This window comes from Paroedura picta, chromosome 9, assembly GCF_049243985.1.
Source record: "Paroedura picta isolate Pp20150507F chromosome 9, Ppicta_v3.0, whole genome shotgun sequence".
NCBI lineage: Eukaryota > Metazoa > Chordata > Lepidosauria > Squamata > Gekkonidae > Paroedura > Paroedura picta.
Genome location: NC_135377.1, coordinates 19,220,841 through 19,243,446, shown reverse-complemented (window position 1 = coordinate 19,243,446; position 22,606 = coordinate 19,220,841). Strand labels below are relative to the sequence as shown.

The 22,606-nt window shown below is 42.2% G+C and overlaps 1 protein-coding gene across 2 annotated transcripts in view; it reads left to right on the top strand.

Moving 5' to 3' along the window:
- The window catches only part of ATP6V1C1 (ATPase H+ transporting V1 subunit C1), a 40,846-nt gene extending 24,374 nt beyond the window's left edge, over nt 1-16,472 (top strand). For both annotated transcript variants that reach the window (XM_077351751.1, XM_077351750.1), the window contains exons 4-13: nt 4,270-4,355; nt 4,863-4,957; nt 6,643-6,734; nt 7,263-7,361; nt 8,136-8,204; nt 10,299-10,391; nt 10,479-10,572; nt 11,474-11,571; nt 13,124-13,250; nt 14,797-16,472. In XM_077351751.1, the coding sequence (XP_077207866.1) occupies nt 4,270-4,355; nt 4,863-4,957; nt 6,643-6,734; nt 7,263-7,361; nt 8,136-8,204; nt 10,299-10,391; nt 10,479-10,572; nt 11,474-11,571; nt 13,124-13,250; nt 14,797-14,892 (949 nt within the window). In that variant the 3' untranslated portion in view covers nt 14,893-16,472. The remainder of the gene's footprint in view (nt 1-4,269; nt 4,356-4,862; nt 4,958-6,642; nt 6,735-7,262; nt 7,362-8,135; nt 8,205-10,298; nt 10,392-10,478; nt 10,573-11,473; nt 11,572-13,123; nt 13,251-14,796) is intronic.
- The last annotated feature ends 6,134 nt before the right edge of the window (nt 16,473-22,606 follow it).

The window sequence follows — 22,606 nt, the reverse complement described above, 5'->3', positions numbered from 1 at the left end:
CAAAGTTCCCAGAGAGATAGTTTCAGAGGAAGACGTTCCTTCCCATACCAGTCTAGATACCAGAGGCCCCAGTATCAACCCAACAAACAAAGGGATGGAAATACAGCATCCAAAAAATCTTCAGCATGACGCCAGAATAGGAGGCCGGCTTCAGAATTTTCTTCCTGCATGGCAGCAGTCCACTTCAGACAAGTGGGTCCTGTCAGTTGTGGAGCACGGCTACAAGATACAGTTTGTTCAGACACCTCCCCACAAATTTGTGTCGTCCCCTATACCGAAAGAGGAAGTGAAAGCTTCTTTAGTACAGGAAGCTATTCAACATTTACTGGACATTGGGGCGATAGAGGAAGTTCCAACATCTCAGAGGGGCAAGGGCGTATATTCTATACTGTTCATTGTGCCCAAGAAGTCAGGAGAATGGAGGGCAATTCTGAACTTAAAGGAACTGAACCTATTTGTCAGAAAACAGAAGTTCAGAATGGAGTCCCTTCGTTCCATTCTACAGGCACTTCAGGTCAACGACTTCATGGCTTCTTTAGACTTGAAAGAAGCCTACCTACACATTCCAATACATCAAACTTCCAGACAATTCCTCAGATTTGCCTTCAGGAACAAGCATTACCAATACAAGGCATTACCCTTTGGCCTCTCTTCCTCTCCAAGAGTTTTTACCAAGGTGATGGTGACTTTGGTTGCAGTTCTTCGACAAAGAGCTGTTCACATTTATCCGTATTTGGACGACGTTTTGCTGAGAGGGGAGAGCCTCAGGGAAACCCAGAAGAGTGTAGAGGTTACAGTACGCACACTTCAAGAACATGGGTTCTTGATCAACTTTCAGAAAAGCAATCTGACACCATCCAGAGAGCTGATTCACTTAGGCACTCTGATCAACACCAAACAAGCCAGAGTATTCCTGACTCCAGACAGGGTGAGGAAGGTGAAGGATATGGTATCAAAGGTTTGCAAGACAAAAAAAGTGGACTTGATGCTCTTGGCACAACTGCTAGGCCTCTTGATAGCAACCATAGAAACAGTTCCCTGGGCAAGGTTACACCTCAGACCACTACAATGGACATTACTGCCATTTCAACGTCAGATCATCAAGAAAAGACACAAAGTGATCTTCATCTCAGAGAGACTGAAAAAGGATTTAAACTGGTGGCGCTCAAAGGCAAACCTGATCAAGGGAGTGAAATTTATTCAGCCAGTGCCAATCATTGTGACCACAGATGCGAGTCTCAGAGGTTGGGGAGCGCACTGCAGAAACCGGATGGTCCAGGGAAAGTGGACAAAAACAGAGTCCACCTACAGCATAAATCTGTTGGAGTTAAGGGCCATCAGATTGGCGCTGGTAGCTTTTCAGGATTTACTCCAGGACCAGTATGTCCTAATCAAAACAGACAATGTGACAGCCAAGGCACATGTGAACCGACAAGGGGGCACAAGAGCGTTGATGCTACACAAGGAGGCAGTGATGGTATGCCAGTGGGCAGAAAGCCATGTCCAAGGAGTGAAGGCTCAGCATCTGCAAGGCACCCAGAATGTGATGGCGGATTGGCTGAGCCGCAAGGATGTGGATCCGACAGAGTGGTCAATCAACAATCAAGTGTTCCAGCAGATCATCCTTCGCTTTGGAAATCCAATAATGGATCTGTTTGCCACAGCAAAAAACAAGAAAGTGAACAGATTCATGTCCAGGTTTCCGGAAAAAGGGTCAGAAGGCATAGACGCTCTTCTCCAGAACTGGCCGAAGGGGCTTCTCTATGTGTTTCCCCCAACTCAACTATTGAACAAAGTGTTGAACAAAATCAGAGAGGATCAGGCAACTGTAATACTATTGGCACCCTGGTGGCCAAGGAGACCATGGTTCTCGGACTTAATACATCTATCAGTAGAGAAACCATGGACCTTGCCAGTAACTCCAGATCTGTTAAGCCAGGGGCCACTTTGGCACCCAGATCCTCAGTGGTTAAAAATGACGGCATGGAAATTGGTAGGGAAGCGCTAGTAGAGTCTGGCATTCCCAAAGAGATTGTGGATGTAATGTTTCATGCTAGGCGTCCAGCAACCAGGAGAATATATAATTATACCTGGCTGGCTTTTAAAAAATGGGCACGGAACCGCAATTTGGACCCTATGAAGCCATCTTATAAAGATATCTTGGCATTCTTACATGAGGGTAGAAGTAAAGGGTTAAGGCCTAATACGCTGCGACGTCAGGTGTCAGCCTTAGCAGCGGTGTTGGAGTTCAAAGGTCTAAAAGGCCTTGCAAACAATAAACTAATCAGAAAATATCTCAAAGGGGCGGCTCAATTAGCAACACCTGTCCAACATAGGTTTCCGACATGGAACCTCTCAAGGGTGCTTCAGGCGCTTACGAGACGTCCATTTGAACCCCTAAAATCGATAGAATTAAAGTACTTGTCTTGGAAAGTGGCCTTTTTGATTGCGATTACAACAGCAAGAAGGGTGTCTGAACTGGGTGCCCTATCGATTGCCAAAGATCTATGTATATTCCGTAAACGGTCTGTTTTGTTACGTACAGATCCTTCCTTTGTGCCAAAAGTCAATTCAGGGTTTCATTTGAACCAACAAATAGTGATTCCATCATTTTTTCCAAACCCTTCAGGGGAAACGGAAAAGAACTGGCACAAATTAGATGTCAGAAGGGCACTGAGATGTTATATCAAAAGGACTCAGGCCTTTAGATTAACAGAGGCCTTATTTGTGGCTTACGGCACAACAAACATAGGTAATAAGGTATCAAAGTCTACAGTGAGCAATTGGATAAGACTGTGTATCAAGCAGGCTTATGATTCACAAGGGTTGAGTTGTCCAAAGAATATCACAGCGCACTCAACCAGAGCCGCAGCCACCTCGGCAGCCTTTAGAACCAGAGCCTCGATTGAGGAGATTTGTAGGACAGCTACATGGTCCTCCTTTACTACTTTTGTGAGGCATTACAAAATTGAGGCTCAGGAGGAGGAATTGGTAACCTTTGGCAGACGAGTCTTGAAACAGGTGGCAGGTTGAATCTGTAAGATGTATATACATAAGCCCACCCTATTTAGCTTGGTTACATAACCAGTGTGGAGGACTTCCCCCACTGAAGGAGAACGAAACATTGGCCTACCTGAAGGTTTCTTCTCTTCAGTGGGGCGAAGTCCTCCAATATATCTACCCTCCTCAATAGGTTGTGTTGCAAAACTGGTGAAAAACAGATATGTTATGAAAAGTTGGTTTTCATGTTAATATTGCTGTTCATGTTTAAGTTCAATAATTAAAGAAGTTAAATGATTCATAAAGTTGGTTGGATAAGAACATTATTGGTTGGAGCTTGGCTATTCCAGGCCTGGAGGGGTCAGCCTACCACGATCCCAGAAGGCTTGCTAATTTGCATTACCCTGCAAGGAGCAGTTGGAGGCGTGACCTAACCAGTGTGGAGGACTTCGCCCCACTGAAGAGAAGAAACCTTCAGGTAGGCCAATGTTTCGTTCTCATTATGCATGCTAATTTCATTCAGTTCTTATATCCACATTCCTTACAATCCCCTCTTTCTTTTCTTTTCTTTTCTTTTCTTTTCTTTTCTTTTCTTTTCTTTTCTTTTCTTTTATATTTTCTTTTATTTGGGACAATGTGACTGTAATGAGATGTTAGTAATATGCAATGTAATTTCAAACTTTCTCTGGTCTCAGGACAAGATAAATTGTCAGCATAGCTTGTCACTTGCAGGGATGCTTCCACATTTGCGTGGAGATGGATGGGGCAAGCAACTTGTCTCTTTTAATTATTTCTTTTCACAACTAGGAAAGTGTCTGCCATTAATTACTAACATGGACAGATTTATTTCTCCAATGTTTTTTTTTGTGAACTACAACTGAACTCAAAAGGACTGATTAGCTGTTTTAGCAAAGAATTATCATATGGCATAATCTGGATAAACACAGTTTACTAATTTGCCAGTAATTTACCTTTTCTATATATCTGTACTCTCATGATCCTTGTTCCACTTTGTCTGAGGAAGTGTGTCTCACACAAAAGCTCATGCCTTGAATAAATATTCGTGGGTCTTAAAGGTGCTATTGGACTTAATTTTTGTTAATCTACATGACAATACTTGAATTCTGTCAGACTGATAAAACAGAATTCAAAATATTATGACGTAGATTGTTACCCCTATTTACTATATAGCCCTCTCAGCTACTGATGAGTCCAGGGAAGGGAAAATAGATTAATTCCTTAACTTTTTTTTCCTTTCCTGGTCTTCAGTACTGTGAAGAAGGTGGCCCAGTATATGGCTGATGTGCTTGAAGACAGTAAAGATAAAGTTCAGGAAAACCTTCTGGCCAATGGTGGTAAGTGTTAACTTTCTCTATAGGATAACTTTGAATGTAGACTATATGCTTTCCTGTGGTTACTATAACTCACTTCTGTAACAAAAGTAATATCAAGAATTCAAACCAGACAGAAGAGGTTTTATTTCCACCTTGTTATAATGCTGCTGTCATTACCCTGTTTGTAATTAATTTTTAGGTCATATATGCAATCTACATAATGTTCTATGTTTGGAGCAAAATCCTCATGCATGATAGCTGTAAAAAGATACTTGAAATACATAACTGAGTTTACTTGTCTTTAAAAAAGTAGAATTGATGGTAATAAAACATGATTTTGTCCCTTGAAGTCTTATCCCAATCAACTACTTTATTGCCTTTTAGTCTGGATATAGTTCATTACAAAATGGGTTAATGTTGATAATATATGTGGACATTTTCCTTGATTAGCTCCATGATCTTCAAATAGTGTAGCAAAGATCCATGGCTTATATTACCAGAGTCAATCCTGAATCTCTTTGTTTTTAGTTGACTTGGTCACTTACATAACCAGATTCCAGTGGGATATGGCAAAGTACCCAATCAAGCAGTCTCTGAAGAATATTTCAGAAATAATTGCTAAGGTAAACTAACATTCAATATTGTATTCTCATTCTTGATGAAACTGACCATTTTACTTGGTATAGCAGAGGTTCTGATCTATAAAGTGAAAAAATGCCTCTTCTTTAGCTAACCCAATTACAGCATGTTAATTTAGGACTGTATTAACAAATGACATACCTTCTTCGTTGAAGATATTGCTTTCCATCTGATAAGGCAGGGGTAGTCAAACTGCGGCCCTCCTGATGTCCATGGACTACAATTCCCACGAGCCCCTGCCAGTGAACACTGGCAGGGGCTCGTGGGAATTGTAGTCCATGGACATCTGGAGGGCCGCAGTTTGGCTACCCCTGTGATAAGGTAAACATTTTCTTCACCATATTTCTTCTCATTAGGTCAGTGGTTCTCAACCTACCTGATGGTGCCACCCCCTTTGGCTCGCCGAGATCCCCCCTAGGGGTCACATCCCACAGGTTGAGAACCACTGCCTTAGACAGAAAGCCTTGGGAAGCTCCTATATCTGAGTAGATAATGATTTCCATATATAGTATGCAAACCTATAATCCGCTGTATTATACTTATCTAGAAATATTGAAATGGTTACTGGATAGACCTTCTGACATATCTCTGTAAATTACAGTATATAGGTTTTCCGCTAACACATCTGTTCTGTCTAGATTATGTTCGGCCTACATACCAAAGTTACCCATACCCTCTAGCCTCTATAAAATCCTGGCTATAAATTGTTTATATCAGAGGAGACGTAGATGAAGCTCAGCTGTCTTTGTATTTCTCCTGTGTCAATGATGAGTCATAGCAGTTCTTTTAACTACTCTTTAATTTCTGTGTGGCCATGACCAAGACATTGAGACATTAATATCCGTCTGCCCCCCTGTTGGGGGGATTCTTTCATTCACCCAAATGTTCTAAACCAGTGAACTAATGCAGCCCAAATTGGCTGCCTGAAGGTACTTTGCAAGATTGGGAACTGCAGGCTCTCTCTGTTGCTTTGATTCCCTGTTGTTTTATGACCCTTTCAAACAGAAGGAATGTCGAAATCCTCTATGTACCAGATTATTTCACTCCCACCCAAACTAATTCTAGCAGTAATTGTTTGTACTACACAATAGTCCTAGGAGAAAATGATGCCTCTTTATATCTCTTCTCTTTCTCCTACCCCATCCCTGGGTTGTTAATGAAGAGAATTGGGGCTGAATGGCAAATTATTTCCAATTGGTAGCGATGCTATGTGGCGATGCTATGCTATACTTTGCTACTCACACTGAGGGCCTGCCACCTTCTCTCTCAGATTCAGGGTCACATTTGCCACTCTTCTGTTTCAAAATATAGAGTGAGCCATGTCCAAGTCTTGCCTCAGATCCTCTCACTCACTCATGGAGACATCAGGAGATGGGGTAGGCCTGCATCCCACGCATTTCTCAAGACTCCTTCAATCACCGAAGCAGCTTTGGGGGAGGGGGCAGGTATGAGAAGGCAGGGAGCAGGAGTGAGATTCATTCAGCAAGCAGTTTGCATCCAGACCTTTAATTGCCAAACAGATTTTTAAAAATTAACATAGCTCTGAATTAACTTGTAAAAACCTTTGCAAAGCATGTCCAACTGTAAGAACTTCTGCAAAAACCATACATATCTAATTTGTGGATACACCGAAGACATTTGAGATTGTTTCTGAATTTTCTTTTTAAAGGGAGTGACTCAGATTGACAATGATCTAAAAGCAAGGGCATCTGCATACAACAGCTTGAAAGGCAACCTTCAGAACTTGGAAAGGAAGAATGCGTGAGTTTTCCTGCCTTTACCTTGATCCAAACATTTTAGGATTTTGCCAGTTAAAGCTCAGAAACAAAATTGGGTTCAGAAACAGGATGGAACTTTGTCCTGCTGGATTAGAGTTGGTGTGGTATGAGGGAAGTGATCGCCCCTGATAATAATTAGGCAGTTGCATTTGAATTGTTTGAAGTTCTTGTAAAACGTCATATTCCAATAGTTTAATGTGGTTGCTCCTAGAGACAAGTAGCTTAGCTACCTTAGACTTATCCAGGAAGGGTAGTATTTAGTATGCCAGCCTAAAATGATAAAAGAACACTCCTGGCCAGAGCTGCAACTTGGCCATTCAAAAGAAAGCCATCCAAGAGCACCCTCAGACCTGAATCTTGAAGGGAGCACAGCCCCATCCAAAGCACATGGAATGGTATCCTACACAGGCTACTGTAGGGCAAAGCTTGAAAACTTGAATTTCTTCTAGTTAGCTCATTATTCAGACACACTTTGTTTACTCACCTCCTGTTCTGTATTTTTTTTTTACAGTGGTAGTTTACTAACAAGAAGTCTTGCCGAAATTGTAAAGAAAGAAGACTTTGTACTTGATTCCGAATATTTGATGACATTGTTAGTGGTTGTACCAAAGTAAGTCATTCTCTTGGAGAAGAAGCTTCATTGAAGCTTGAATGCAAGCAAACATAATGGAATGGAAAGATGTCACCACATGATTTGGTTGTTGTAGCTTTATTGTTGGTGGTTGTTGTTTGGTTGTTGTAGCGGCTCTACCCTTTGACCCGGAAATTACAGCTGGTACAAAATGCAATTGCCAGGCTCCTCACTTGTACATCTTGGAGGGCCCAGAGTCAGCCTGTCCTGAAGGAGCTACATTGGTTGCCAATTGTAGCCCAGATCAGATTCAAGGTTTTGGTATTCACTTTTAAGGCCACCTGCAGCTTGGGCCCTTGCCTACCTGAGGGACTGCTTGTCTGCTTATGCCCCCTGCAGGGTTCTTCACTCTGCGGTTACAAATCTACTTGTGGTCCCCCGGCCCCAGAGAAGCACACCTGGCCTCAACCCAGGCCAGGGCTTTTTTGGTCCTGGCCCCGACCTGGTGGAATGAGCTCCTAGAAGAGCTGAGGGTCCTGACGGAGCTATCACAGTTCCACAGGGCATGCAAACTGGAGCTCTTCCATCAGGTCTTTGGTTGAGGCCGGGGTTTCAGGGACAACGGGGCCCCCTCCTCCAGCCAGTGCTGTTCCACTCTGCAATCCTGTACCTGTGATGGTCTGACTGTAAATTGGGGAAGGATTGGGGATTTTGCCACCATTTTATGGGGGTTTAATGGTATTGAGGGTTGTGATTTATTTGTGCATGGGGGTGTATGTGTCTGCTGGTACAGTGAATTGCTTTTCTTTTTAGGACTAATTATAATGACTGGGTTAAGCAGTATGAGACACTGACAGATATGATAGTCCCGCGATCCAGCAAGTAAGTTGTTTCATTTTCAGGCCCTGTTCTCCTTTGTAATCTTGTTGAATAGCTTTTAGAAGCTAAATTAAACATTTTGCAGGGTTATAAAGCAGAACTGGAAACTTGCCTGTACCACCATTTCAATAATTTATTCCTTGTCTCCAGTATACAACTAGTTGGCAGGAAGTTTTGCTAAGCATGAACTGCACTGCTATAACAAATGCAATAGAACTAATCAGGTTGGGTGCCGATTCCATTGGGATGTGTAATCTATGCTCAGGAGTATTTGAGCGTAGATAAATTTAGGAAGTGTAGAGAAATAATATAACAATTTAGGAAGGCCAAAAGAAGAGAAACCCTAGTTAAGTGTACAGCTTCTAGTGTGGACAACTAGTTACCCAAGAATAAGTACCATGTGGTTTAGCATTGTAACATAATGGTAGCCACATGGTACAAGTGCCAAAAGAGTTGGTGTCTGAAGGAGCTTATTGTGTCCAGAGATGGTCTAAGCTGGGCTGAAGGCTGAGATGGCCTCTTCAGTTGATTGAACTCTCCTGGGAGGACAAGGCACAATGATATTCCACTTTCATCTCTCCTCTTCAAATGAAGCTAGGTGATGCTGGACATCTGCGATAGGATTTCCTGCCATCTTGAAAAGTAGTTATACTGGAAGTACTGGGGTGGAATCTGGATCCCAGCTGCAATGCTGGGATTGCTTAACGCTTTTCCCAAGCACCCTTCTGTTGAGGAAAGAGTCTCCCCCTCTCCCCCACTTCTGGCTGCTATTGCCTACAAGAGGTGGGATACGGGGAACCTGCCCCCCATCCGAGAGCTAATAATGGATCAGACTATTATTAATTAACTGATTAATAAATTAATTTCTGTCCAGGAGATAGCATGAAGGAAAGGCATAACCCTTGCAGCTCCAACCTAACCCCCCCCCATGGTGGTGGCTATACTAAAAGAGCATCAAAAACTGCACTTCTCTAGCTGCATGCCTTTTCATAGAATCACAGAGTTGGAAGGACCTCCAGGGTCATCATCCCACCCCCTGCACAGTGCAGGAATGATTAACTACCTGCCCACCCACGGTTATCCCATTTTCATGCCCAAGTGATCCCCTCCCCCCAGCCAAAAATGTCCAGAATCCAGCCTGGCCTGGAGGAAATTCACCTACCATCCCGCAGTGGCGATCAGCAATTCCCTGGGTATGCAAGGAAGGGCCACAAGAGACAAACACTGGCACATATCTTCCTGCCCACCCACTCACAATCTGTCTAAGTTCATAAAATCATCATTTCTGTCAAATGGCTATCTAGCCTCTGTTTAAAAACTCCCAAAGGAGAGCCCACTACCTCCCGTGGAAGCCTGTTCCACTGAGGAACCACTCTGTCAGGAACTTCATCTGGATGTTTAGCCGGAACTTCTTTTGAATTTTAAGACTCTTGGAGAGTCTTAACCCAGGATCCCCAGTGTGGTGAGAGGGAGGGACGCTATGGTCCCTTCAGTCACTGAGTGTTTTTAGAAAACAGGTGTGGCCAGATGGGGCACTTGTATACCATGGCTTTTGAATTGCCACAGAAGATTTGATTGGCAATGTAGATTAAAATAATTTTTTTCCAGTGTTTGCTTCATTCTCTCACCTCTGTTTCCCAGTGTATTTTTTGAATTGCCCCTTTTCTGCCCTGCTCTTGAGCTGTTTCCTCTGTTAGTGTGTCTCCCCACTTCCTGTGGCAGCTGTTTGGGAGTTGCTGTGGCAGAATTCCAAAGGTACCCACAGGCTCAAAAAGGTTGAGGATCTCTGCTTTAATCTTTGTCCCCAAATTGTGTTCAGTTCCTTCTACAATATCTGTCATTCCATCCCTTCATATATTTAGGGAATGTTTTCTTTCCCTTTCACTTAAAAAATTGCTAAAATCAGCAGAACTCCTGAAAACACCCAATTAAGCTTCAAATTAAACTGATTATAGAGCTCTTTTCGAAGAGGGCTGGCAGCCTAGCATGGAAACTTATTTTAAGTTACAGGTCACAGTTTTTTAACACACAACTTTTTAATTTTTGTTGTTGCTTTTGGCCTGTGATCTCTTGCACTTTTTTTCTTCCTCTTTGCAGTGTTCTTTCTGAGGACCAGGATAGTTACCTCTGTAACATCACCTTGTTCAGGAAGGTAGTGGATGAATTCAGACAAAAAGCCAGGGAAAACAAGTAAGTGTTCTAGTCTAGCTTGTTTTTCCCCCTATCTAATCACAGTTTTGCAGTGTTCTTCCATTGTCTCTTGCTCTTCTTATGCAGATTTATGGTCCGTGACTTTCAATATAACGAAGAAGAAATGAAGGCAGACAAACTAGAGATGGACAGACTGTCTACTGACAAGAAAAAACAGTTTGTAAGTTAAATGAAACCTGTACCATTGGCAATTCTTCAAACCAGGAAGTAGATTTTCCCCACCAGCCTCACTTTTTATGTGAGGCAAAGGATTGCTGACTTTTCTTAATTCCTTGAGGTATGAGAGCAGTGCTTATCTAAGGAGGTAGGATAATGACATTCTGAGTAATATGAAAGGTAGTCCTATTATTGTGGGCTAGAGTTTGGGCTGCACTTTCTAGTAAAATGTAATTTAGTATTCTGGGCAACATTACGATATGTCAGACCTTCAAGACTTGCAAAGACAGGAGCCAATGCAAAGGAACTGGCTTTTGCAGGCCCTTCTTAGTTACTTCAGATTGGCCCTCCTGGAGGTCAGAACAATCCTGTGGGTGTCCCAAGTTCCTGCTATGCAATGTGCCATTTATAGACTTGGGAACTACCAATTGCCACTTGTAGAATTAGAGGGTGTTCTTTCGCACCTGGTATAGTGCATATTCTGCCATCCCTGTTACCTCCACTCAAGCTGTTGCTTATGGAGGTTCTCCCCACACACATGCTTGGAATATTTCTGCACAGAGTATTTTAGAGGAGCTGCTGTCTATGCCTTACCTAGGGGTTCTGAATCCATTGTTTGCTGTCTTCCTGTTGGAGATCTGCCCTGTGTCTGCAAAGCATTTGTGTTTAACAAAATTATACTTTGACTCAATACAATCAGTTCTGTTTTGCTTCACCAATTTAATGGTGCTTGAGAGATTAGTTCCACAGGTAAAAAAAAAAGGATTCAGTAATAGAACTTAACATAAGCTAGCCTACTCCAAAGGACAAATGTAGCTGCACTTCCTTATGTAACATGCTTTAATACAGTGGAGATTTGAGCTGCTAAAACATCTTGGGTTGTTTTTTTTTTAACTCAAATCCAGGGACCTCTTGTCCGGTGGCTGAAAGTGAATTTCAGTGAAGCCTTCATTGCATGGATTCATGTGAAAGCACTAAGAGTCTTTGTTGAATCAGTTCTCAGGTATGAATAAACAAGTGACTGTACCTTCCTTCAGGAACTTAAGAGCATTCTGTAACCTTAGTTCAGTGAATCTTTGATAACTATACTGTTCAAAGAAAACAGGCACCAGGACTGTCCAAACTGAACGACTATTTTAAGAAAGAACTTTTTAAACCTTATTTATGTAAGTCGGAGAGAGATCACAGTTCATAAAATACACTAAAAAGAATTGTTTTGGCATTTTAATATTAAATCTGCGTAGTTTGATACTCTTAAGGCTACCCATGGCCTACATGCAAGGATCAAGGTTTCAGTCATAGTCATCTTCCCCCCCTATTACATATCACTAGTGAGTTATCTTAAAGCATCTGGATCTCTGCTGTTATTTACTCCACCTTTCTCCCCATTGGACACCCAAAGCGGCTTCTTTTGTCCTCCGTTTTCTCCTCAGTCCAACCTTGTGATGTATGTTAAACTGTGTAACCTGCAGTTGTCTAACAGGTTTCCATGGGATTGTTCGGATTAGAATCCAGTTTTCCAGATCCTAGTTTAGCACTCTGAACCACTGCATCACACTGGACTCCAGGAACTGATTCTAGCACTCCTTGGGTGTCAAAACAGAAGCATTTCCACGGTTCTCTAAACTTCTTCCCACTCTTGCAGACAACATCTATCTAACACAACATTACATGATGATGAAGAAGAAGAGTTGGTTCTTATATGCTGCTTTTCTCTACCCGAAGGAGACTCAAAGCAGCTTACAGCTGCCTTCCCTTTCCTCTCCCCACAACAGACACCCTGTGAGGTGGTTGAGACTGAGAGAGCCCTGATATTCCTGCTCGGTCAGAACAGTTTTATCAGCGCTGTAGCAAGCCCAAGGTCCCCCAGCTGGCTGCATGTGGGGGAGATCAGAATTGAACCCGGCATGCCAGATTAGAAGTGCGCACTGCTAACCACTACACCAAACTGGCTCTATTTAAATGCTGCCATGTGGAATAATGTCTCTTGCTGGATGGAAAGAAATGGCCAGGAAGGTATCATGTCACAACTTCTTAGGAATTGATCACATAGCAACAGGTTTGTACTCAGCAGTGGAGCTGTATAAACCTAGTGTTGCCATACTGTGTACTTGACAGATGTGTATCCAGATGTGTGGGTCATGCATAGTGGCCTGTCTCTTCCCTTGAACAGGGAAATGTTAGAAAATCTGTCTGTAAGCTAAGATAATAAAACAAGGCCCTTGGAAACAAAGCCACTAAAACACAATCATAACGGGAAAAGAAATACCATGGGAATTGATTTTTACTGGCCTAAGAGGCCCTAGAACATTCTCTCAAGGGTTTTAAAGGGGAAAGTGCTGTGTCTGTTTCCCCCAAATTATTTGTTAAACAGAAAGAATACATTCAAGAGCAGTAATTTAAAAAGCCACCCAAGATAAAAGAAACAATCCTTTTCCGATAAAATAAAAACAGCAGTAAAAGATTCTCCATTGTCTGTTTCCTTTCTGCCTAAATGTATTTTGATATAGAGAGAAGAACTGGATTCTTAAGACAAAAAATGTTTTGCCTTCTAGGTACGGTTTGCCAGTCAACTTCCAGGCGATGCTGCTCCAACCAAACAAGAAAATGATGAAGAAATTGAGAGAAGTTTTGTATGACTTGTACAAGCACCTTGACAGCAGTGCTGCAGCTATCATCGATGTGAGTGACAGGCATCTCTGTGGTGCCCAGAGGCTACCCAGGTTTCCACCGGGTGTGGGTTAGATTGTTCTGAAACCAAGGAGCACTTTGTCTCCAGCCTCCCCTTTCAGTATCTGGATGGCTGGTTCATATCTGGTTAAATAGGAATGAAGTTCATAATCTTGTCATAAGAGCAGGAATGGACAATGCTTTTGTTCTGTATGGGGAGCAGCCCTGCCAGGAGTAGGAAGAAAGGACTTTACTTAACACCTTAATAGGCAGAAACTCTGCAGGTGAGGTTTTCCCTACAGATATAAAGAGTTCAAAAAAGTAACATTTTCTCTCTCCCTGCCAGTTGTGCAGCCATTAAAGGCCCAGGGACCCTGAATGGGTCCTTGCATGCAGTTGCTAATGCTCAGTCAAAGCTTTTTGTGTTCTCAGTGTGTGCTGAGAAGGAGCTGTTGGAACCCTTGAGCTCCAGTTGGCTGGGGCCTCTTTATGGTGCCATGGAGAGATCTTTGCTTTTTGACATCTTCAAGTCAGTGAGGATAAAGGAACATATGCTGCTTTAGTCCACTCTGGCCTTTGGGAAGTAAGAGATGCCATCAACTTCCTATTTTCTTGCCTTTGATTAAAGATTTCCCCAGAAGGCCAAAATTTAAAGTGCAGATTGAATTTGAGATGCCATTTCTTTTTTTAAAATAGACATTATGGATGCGTATTTGGCTATGTTTGAACTGAATCTATGAAAAATACCTTACTGGAACTTGCCTGGATACTGGAAAAATGGGTCCCCAAAATCCCAGGAATATTTGGAATTAATCAGGAATATCAGAAGCCAGCATTTGAAGGATCCTAGGACATTTTTCATGGGGGGGGGGTCTTTTGGTATTTCTGTGTCTCCCCGGACTTGATATCAGCTTGCCAGTTTGATTATCATAGATTATGCCCCTTTACATTTTTGTTGTTTTTCTTGGCGCTATTTGCTTTGTATCAGGTTTGCTTTTTGCTTTGAATTGTTGGGTTTGACATTGGTGTAGATTCTTAGAGTGCACATTGGCCAGATTCTCTGATTTTATATTTTCTAGGCTTGCAACAGTGTTCCAATTTGCTTTGGCAATTCTGGGGTATACGCTGGTGTGGATTCTCAGGGTTTACATTGTCTCCCCTGTAGTAATCAGTGAAAGATGTTGTAGGGGGGCAGGTCGACACATTCAGGAACCCATGGAATTAGACCTCTTGGTCCAATTCACTTTCAATTTGGAGGTTATTTAAAAGACAGATATCAGCACCTCCACTGCAGTTTTGAGGCCAAGAGATTTGAAACGGCCCCTCCAGACCAATTGAAAGTTTCCCAATAAGGAATAATGGAGTAAAAAATATCAGTCTTTAAAATAAAAACTGAATCCAAATAACAGAACTTGGAAACTGGAAATAACAATATTTTTTAGCTCCCTGATGCTCAGATCTGAAAAAAATACTGATTATTTTTTTTTAGTTGCACACACTTCACCTGTTAGTCTTCTTGGGACAAAAGATTGACCTGTCTACACTCTTACCTTTGCAGGCAACTATGGATATTCCAGGCTTGAACCTCAGTCAGCAGGAATACTACCCCTACGTGTATTACAAGATAGACTGTAACTTGCTGGAATTCAAGTAAATAACTTCTGACCCTGGCGATCCACTCGTGGTATTGGTGTACAAGCAGAAATGAGGTTGAAGAATGGCGATGCTTCTAACTCGTAAACCTGTGCTTGCTTCTTCCTCCCTTTTGCATAGGAGAGCAATCTCCATCGTGGACCATCTTTTGACATTTTTCTTTTTAAAAAGAAGTATAGTATTGCTTTTAATTGATCAGGTCTATAAATGTATATTGAGAGAATCAGAGTGTATTTATAAATAGTCATTTATTTAAAGATAATAATAAAAAAATAAAAAAAACATCCTTTCTCTTTCGTGCAGTGGTCTGCATCAATTCCATTGACCATCCTCTATGAACCTTGTTTACAAAGAAAAATAGTGTATGGGGGGGGGGCAGGGACATGCCATTTTGTTCACTGTGTTTCACGATTATATAAAGTTGTAAACATTGTTATTGAATTGTGATGTAATATATGTGAAGATTGATATTCAGTCTAGTTTCTGGATGTTTTACATTTACAATACGTTACACACTGGAAATACAGGAGAATAAAAGCACCTGTGCAACTGTATTGCATGCCTGTCTCACTGTAATGCAACTAAATGACAAGTGCTCTGCCTGTTTTAAGGGGTGAGATGATTCCGTGTCTTATTACCTGGCGCATCAGGTTTGTGTTGGTCATTGGCAAAGCCAGAGTGATGACAAGTCTCAAACAAGTATTTGCTTTTGATCCTGAGATGCTCAGGAGAAAAGTGGGCATATATTTCATATAAAAAAACCAAACATCCCTTACAGCAGGGGTAGTCAACCTGTGGTCGTTCATGGACTACAATTCCCATGAGCCCCTGCCAGAATTTGCTGGCAGGGGCTCATGGGAATTGTAGTCCATGAACATCTGGAGGACCACAGGTTGACTACCCCTGCCTTACAAAATCTGTGATTTAAAGAAGTGAGGATATGAATTACAGAAGTCACCATAATCTTACTGTGGCCAAGCAAATGACCAGACAGACAATAACCTATTAAAAGCTTATTACATTCTGCCACGTGCTCTTAATGTATTCTGTTTTATTCTTAAAATTAAGAATAGTCTATTCTGATGCTCCAGTTAACAATATTCTGAGGCTGCTGTTCTTCTATCATTAACATTCGTTTCTGGACATTAGAGGGCACCCTAGATCCACTCTTCAAAGTTATATGATGCCTGTGAAATATCCTTTGTATACAACAATGCTGATGAACTGTGAAACTTCAGTGGGAGCTTCTGTACTAATGTTAGCATAACAGTGATGTAGGAATGCCCAAAACAATCCTGATTTCAGCTGATTTGTCCAGTCACGTCTATAGTCTGCTGTGCTCTCCTATTTTTTCTCTTTGTTGCTATAGTAAAATATATTTGTTAAGGGCTGATGTTAACATGTAGTTTAGCTGCAAGTAATAGTACTTGAGAACAGGGTAGCACTTGGTAATTTGGAAGCTTGTAAACTGTTAAACCCACATCCAGAAGGTTCTATAATTAAAAAGAGATCTGTTGCCACAACTCTTTCCTGCATATTGTGATTACATTCTAAAAAATAAAGTTATTTTAAAGATCCAAATTTATACCAAGTCCTGATTGATGCCAAACCATTGTTTGGTACTATGTCAATGACCCTTGGTTTATACACTCATCCCTCCCTTTTGTGTGCTCCTGAGGCCTTCAGTTATAATTAAAATCTATTTATTTTACTTCATTTATATCCCAGTTTTCTCTCCAGTGGAGGCCCAAAGCAGCTTACATTGTTTTTCATCTTATCATTGCAACAATAGACTGAGGATGTACCACTGGCCCAAGATTTCCCACCAGCTTCCATGGAAGAGTGGGATTTGAATCTGGGCCTCCCACATCAGACTGACACTCTGCAAGCCACAATTTAGCAAACAACGGTGGGTGACTGAGCATAGGAGGTGGAGGTAGGGGAGGCAGGGTGGTTCATGGAGTTCCAGCTATGCTTGGCTCCATGAATGAACTAAGCATCCTGTAGATTAGTCAGCCATGCAAAGTTGTTGGTTAGGAAATCTATCACCTGCTTCTGTAGTCATGTTAATAGACCTTGTGGTGGAAAGGGACAAAAAGTTGTAACCAACTTATGGTGACCCCATAGGATTTTCACAACAAGATGTGCAGAGGTGATCTGGTATTGATTGGCCCTGGATTTCTTTGGTAGTATCTCATCCGAACACTAATGAGGCCTGACTTTGCTTGAGCTAGCCTGGGCTAAATAGATCCGTTGTGCGTTAAGAGACAGCCAATGAACCACTAATTCTGAACCGGCTAATTAAAATACCAGAAGTGTGTTTTGGAGTCATGTAGAACAGGGGGTAGTCAACCTATAGTCCTCCAGATGTTCATGGACTACAATTCCCATGAGCCCCTGCCAGCATTTGGAGGACCGCAGGTTGACTACCCCTGGTGTGGAATGTACCACCAGCAGTAGATACTGAGAACCAAAATGGAAAATGGAAAACTTCATATTCACAAGAGTTTGCAGGAAATGTTGGCACAAGAATGGAGCAAGATCCTGCCACAATTATTATATTATAAAAAACATAAGAGCAGGCCTGCTGGATCCGCCTAAAGGTATATCAGGTAGAATAATTGGATTTTGGTGGTTTTAGGTCCCGCCCCATCTCACAGAGGTGGCCTGCAGAAAGCAGTTTCTCTGGTTAACACTTAGCCAGACTGGAGTTCCTTGACTCTGCAGGAGATATTCTTCCTAAGGTCAGCTTGCAGATCTTCAGTCTGTTGTGGAAGGGTAAATCGGACCCTCCAAGAAGATCAGGATTGACATTGTTAGGAGTGATCTCCAGCCTCTCTCTCGCTTCCTGGAGATTGACAGGAACAAATTCTCACTCAAAGCAGAGTTTATTCAGCAGCAGATTCATCACAAGCAGTTAGCAAAATTGCACACACTCCAGGTCAGAGTACAGAGACAATGTAATTTACTTGGCAGAGCTCTCAGTGACCATGCATGATGGATTGCTGTAGCTGGGTCAACCCCTCGGGAGAAGAGCCCACGCATTGCTAATTTGGGGGTCTTGCACCCTGTTCAAAACATCAGCTGGTGATATCATAGTGAAACCTGAAGAACAAAATACAATGTTCCTAGTACCTCTAATGCAAACTGCCCCTCATCCTTTTCCAGACTTCAGAAGGCATGGGGTTGTCTTTCTCGCTAACAAACGACTGGCCTTCAGGGCCAGTTAGCTGTTCCTTCCTGCTGGCTCCACCAGGGGCAAAAATAATTTGTTTCTGAGGAAACAGGTGGAATTTGAGGCATTGAAAGTCAGGCTGTGCTCTGAACAATAGGAAAGGACCTACCTAGAACATGCCAGGAAAAGCACAGGGGGAAAAAGGGTTGGTTTTCAATGCTATCCCAGCATCCTGTTTGCAGGGTGTCCAGCCAGGTGTTTGTGGCAGATCTGTAAACAGAAATATTTCATGGTGGGACCTATTTGCCCTTCAGTGGTACAATTACTGCAGCATGTGATCCCTCACAGTGAAGCAAATGGGTGAACTCACAAAAAACGGTGCAGGAAAGCCGACATTCTTCCTTTCCACGCAATCCCTGTGCCATGTTTATGAGCCAAATCTGGCCCCTTAATACTGGGGAACATCTGTTCCCTGATTTGATAGGTTGGTGGAGCCCTGAATCAACGCATTTCACACCAAGCCTTTAGTTATTCCCTGACACTAGATTGGAGACTTCTCAGTACATGCTAAGGTTAACATTACTATGATTTCATCATAGCTCCCAGCTCTACCCTCCTGGTTCTGTCCGGAAGAAGTTCCTGACAGTTCGAGCGGTTTCTCAGTGGAACAGGCTTCCTTGGGAGGTGGTGGGTTCTCCATCTTTGGAAATTTTTAAACAGATGCTGGATAGCCATCTGACGGAGAGGCTGATTCTGTGAAGGCAAAGGGGTGGCAGGTTACAGTGGATGAGTGATTGGGATGTGAGTGTCCTGCATACTGCAGGGGGTTGGTCTAGATGACCCATGAGTTCCGATTCTATGATTCTGTGTTTTTCAATAAAAACTGTTTTAGCAGCACTTTAAGTTTTGAAAGGGTATCTACAATTCAGTTGTTTTAAGGATGAAAAGTTCTCACATATGTAAGTGCTGCTTTGAATTATTGATTCACCTCAGCCTCCCCACCTGCTACGTAAGAATTGCCCCCTCCCCTCCACCCCCAAGCAAAATCAGACACTATCGCCTGTATGTGACATTTTCTCAGCTGGCCCTTTTAGATAGTTACGCATGATATGTTTGTCACCTGTGTACATATACCTAACTATCACCACTGCTTGATTAACCTGTTGTTTTTCCAGTCCACACTGTTTGTTCATTGGGTTGCCCATTGTCCCACTCAATAACTAATTCTTGTTATTCCTGGAAGTAGTTGGGAGCAATTCCATGGCTGTCAAGCAAGAATGGACATTTTAATGTCATCAAAATTACATCATTTTGGGTAGCCTGGGATCCTATTTTGCTTCCAATCAAAATCTAGAAACAGCACAGGATAAGACAGGGCAGCCTATCTATACAACGTGCATTTGATGTTCTGCAGCAATAATTACCCTTTCTTGCGCAGAAATTTCATGAAGTAGTACCAAAAACTCTCAGTGATCTATCATTGTGAAGTATCATTAAAAGTTATTCTGTTTTAAATATGATGTGAAACAGACTGTAAAACTAGCTCAAGTACAAACGCTGTCACTTCTTTTCTCGTTATTAGTCCTCATGGTTTCAGAGTTTGGAAGTGGAGAAGTCCATTTATTTGGGCCATTAAGCCTCCTAGGTGGGTCTGTCTTTGGGGGTGGGTGAGCTGGGTTAGCCGCCCTAGAAGCCAAGCTATAAGGAATCAGCTCAGAGTGGACTGTCAATCTTATCATGTCTGAAAAGCTGCGGGGGGTCAGCTCACAGCCGGACTGTCAAAACGCAAACAGCAGTCAATTTGCACCTGTTCATTAGCTGACACAATGTCTGGGAAATATGATTGCTTCTTAATGCCATTTTCATCTACATTTCATTTGTGCAATAGATATCCTAAAATGAAGAATATTTGCTCCTCCAAAAGAAATAACAATATTGCGAATAAAGCCAGCTATTCCTGGGTTGCACCCTGCAGTTGAGTAAGCAAAGATCTCTGCTTGGAGACGTTGAGAACTGAGCTGCTGCTCGGGAGGTAAGAGGCACAAGAAAAACAATATTGTAAGAGCAAAATCAATCTGAGACACTTCAGTTGTGAAATGAATCCAATCATCTTAGCACTAGACAAGCTTGTAGGTGAGTAAATAGACACATTAGGTTAATGCAGGGCAGCAGAAAGCTCTGGTGCCTCCTCTTCCAAAGGAAATTGATTTTTAGGTGCATCCCCCAATGGCTTTCTCCTCGGGTTTACTTTTCCGCTGTTCCAGAACTCCCTGCTCTTTTTTTCCTCCCCTTTTGCGGTGGTTTTGCTCCCCCCTCTGCATGCACATGGGGCACACACGCTCCTCTCTGAATGATGTCTAGGTTGCTAGGCAACAACTTCCTCTGCGCAGCCTGGTTTCCAATGCCTTGTGGCAGACAAGGAGCCCTCTCATCAAGCAACCAAGTCTCTTCTGTGTCTGTGGCGCCTAATCTTCCGGCATTATTCTCACTTGAAATAAGTGCTTCTCTTTTGCCCTCTGCAGTTGGTGTGTCTTCCCGCTACGCTGCATTTACCTATTGCTTTTCAGAGTACCTCAGTAAATCTAAGTGAGTACAGAAGACTTGAGTGCTTTGGGTGAATCATTCATGGTGTCCATCCTAAAATGAGGATGTGGCTTTCGTCAGTGCTGGCATTGACAGATGGTTAAAAGGTTTGATTGCACTGATCAGACGCATTTCACACTGATATTGTGCCATGTTGGACGCTATTCAGGCAATAAAGCAATTTATTATTTTTTATGTACCAAGGACACATAATTTCAATAGATCGCAGTGAGGGAGTGCTACATACAAAATCCTGACCCCAAATCAGTTTGTCTTCAAATGATTTTGCACCAGGTTCCCCATGGATGTGAGATGCACACATTTTATTCTTTAGCCTGTTTACATCTCTTGTCCCCACTGGAAGTTCCCAAACTAGTTCCCAAACTGTGACAGAAATTCACTTCACTTTTAATGCATGAAAAAATAAGTTCATTATGATAAACGTTCCTTATCAAGTTTGATGGGTAAATTAATGAATGAAATATTTAACAGTCACAGACGAGCAGAGAAACATAACAGTATCAGAAATGTTTGCATTAAAAGTCTGATATAAAACCAGCAAACACAATTAATTAAATTAACACAGAACTACCGTAGACTCTAGCAGCTATGATGACTCTATCCCTAATCAAAGATTAATGGTTCAAGAGAAGGGAAATGCATGATTTGTCTGGTCTACCAGGATCTGTTTGTTTCTGAGTTTCTAAAAACTTTCTGGGAGGATGGGGTAGTAAAAGCACGTCTAGTATCACCATTAAAAAGTTGATGCGGTAATACATATCCAACAGTTTCGACTTCTCCACTTGCAAAAGGCATACACATTCCTGCAGTAGTACACCAATGATTCCCAACCTTTCCCAGATGGTGAACCAAATGTCCAAATTGACCTCATACAGTGACCCAACCAGGGCTGACCCAAAGCTTTTTGGTGCCCTGGGGAAACTATGACTTTGGCTCCCATCGATTCACACAAAGCCTGCAGCTGCCCTCACCACCTTCCTTCTCCTCTGCCATCTGGGCCGTAGCTGGAATTTGAGGGCCACATAAAGAAGGCACTGCTTTGAGGAGTTACAAAATGACAGTGATGAAGTTGCCAGCAAGAGGCTCAACGCAGCATATCTCTGACAGCAAGTAGAAGGCAGTGAAGCAATGCAGAGAACTGGGCGAGATATTGGGCTGCTGAAGGAACATCCCCAAGACAAAGCCCATAAATGCAACCACCCCTTTCTGTCCTCTGGTTCCCCCAGGGCAGGCTTCCACTGCAGCCCCCTCCTTCTTTCAGCTACTATAGTGAAGTTACTAGTTACCTGATGGCTTTTGTCTCCTCACTAGTCTTGACTGTGACCCACTTTCAGAAGCTTTGCAATCCACTTTTGGGTCCTGAAACACAGCATGGGAAACCCTGTGATACACTACAATATCTCCCTACAAAAGTTCAGAGAGAAGAACATTAAACTGGGCAAAAATAAATGCTTTCCTACATTTGAGAATTAGTACCTTGCAGAGTATAATACAGCATTTCTCCAGCATTGCATCTAATGTTCCCAAGTGCTCTGGGGCCCAATTAATCTCATGAGCATGGTGCAGGGGGACCTTTTGAAGTGACAGTCAACATTTCTTGACTGTTCATATTTGCTGAATTGTATGCATTTGGGACATTATTGAAACCTGGGAGAAATGTAAAAGATCAGGCCTGTTTTAATGCCCAAAATCCCTGCTGATTTAATAAACCTGCCAATGTATAATTTATAATTCCCTTCTGTGTGCAGTGATTCAATATTTACTTACTTTTAAATGTATTTATTTTCCTGCTCTTTGATCAGTTTGGCTCTTCAGGTGGCTTGAATTAAAATCTATCAAAAATTTAATTAAAGCCAGTTGCTAAGATGTAATTCCTTTTCCTCATCCTTTTCTACACAAAGAAAGGCTTGGCCAAATATTGCACCATCTGTTGAGA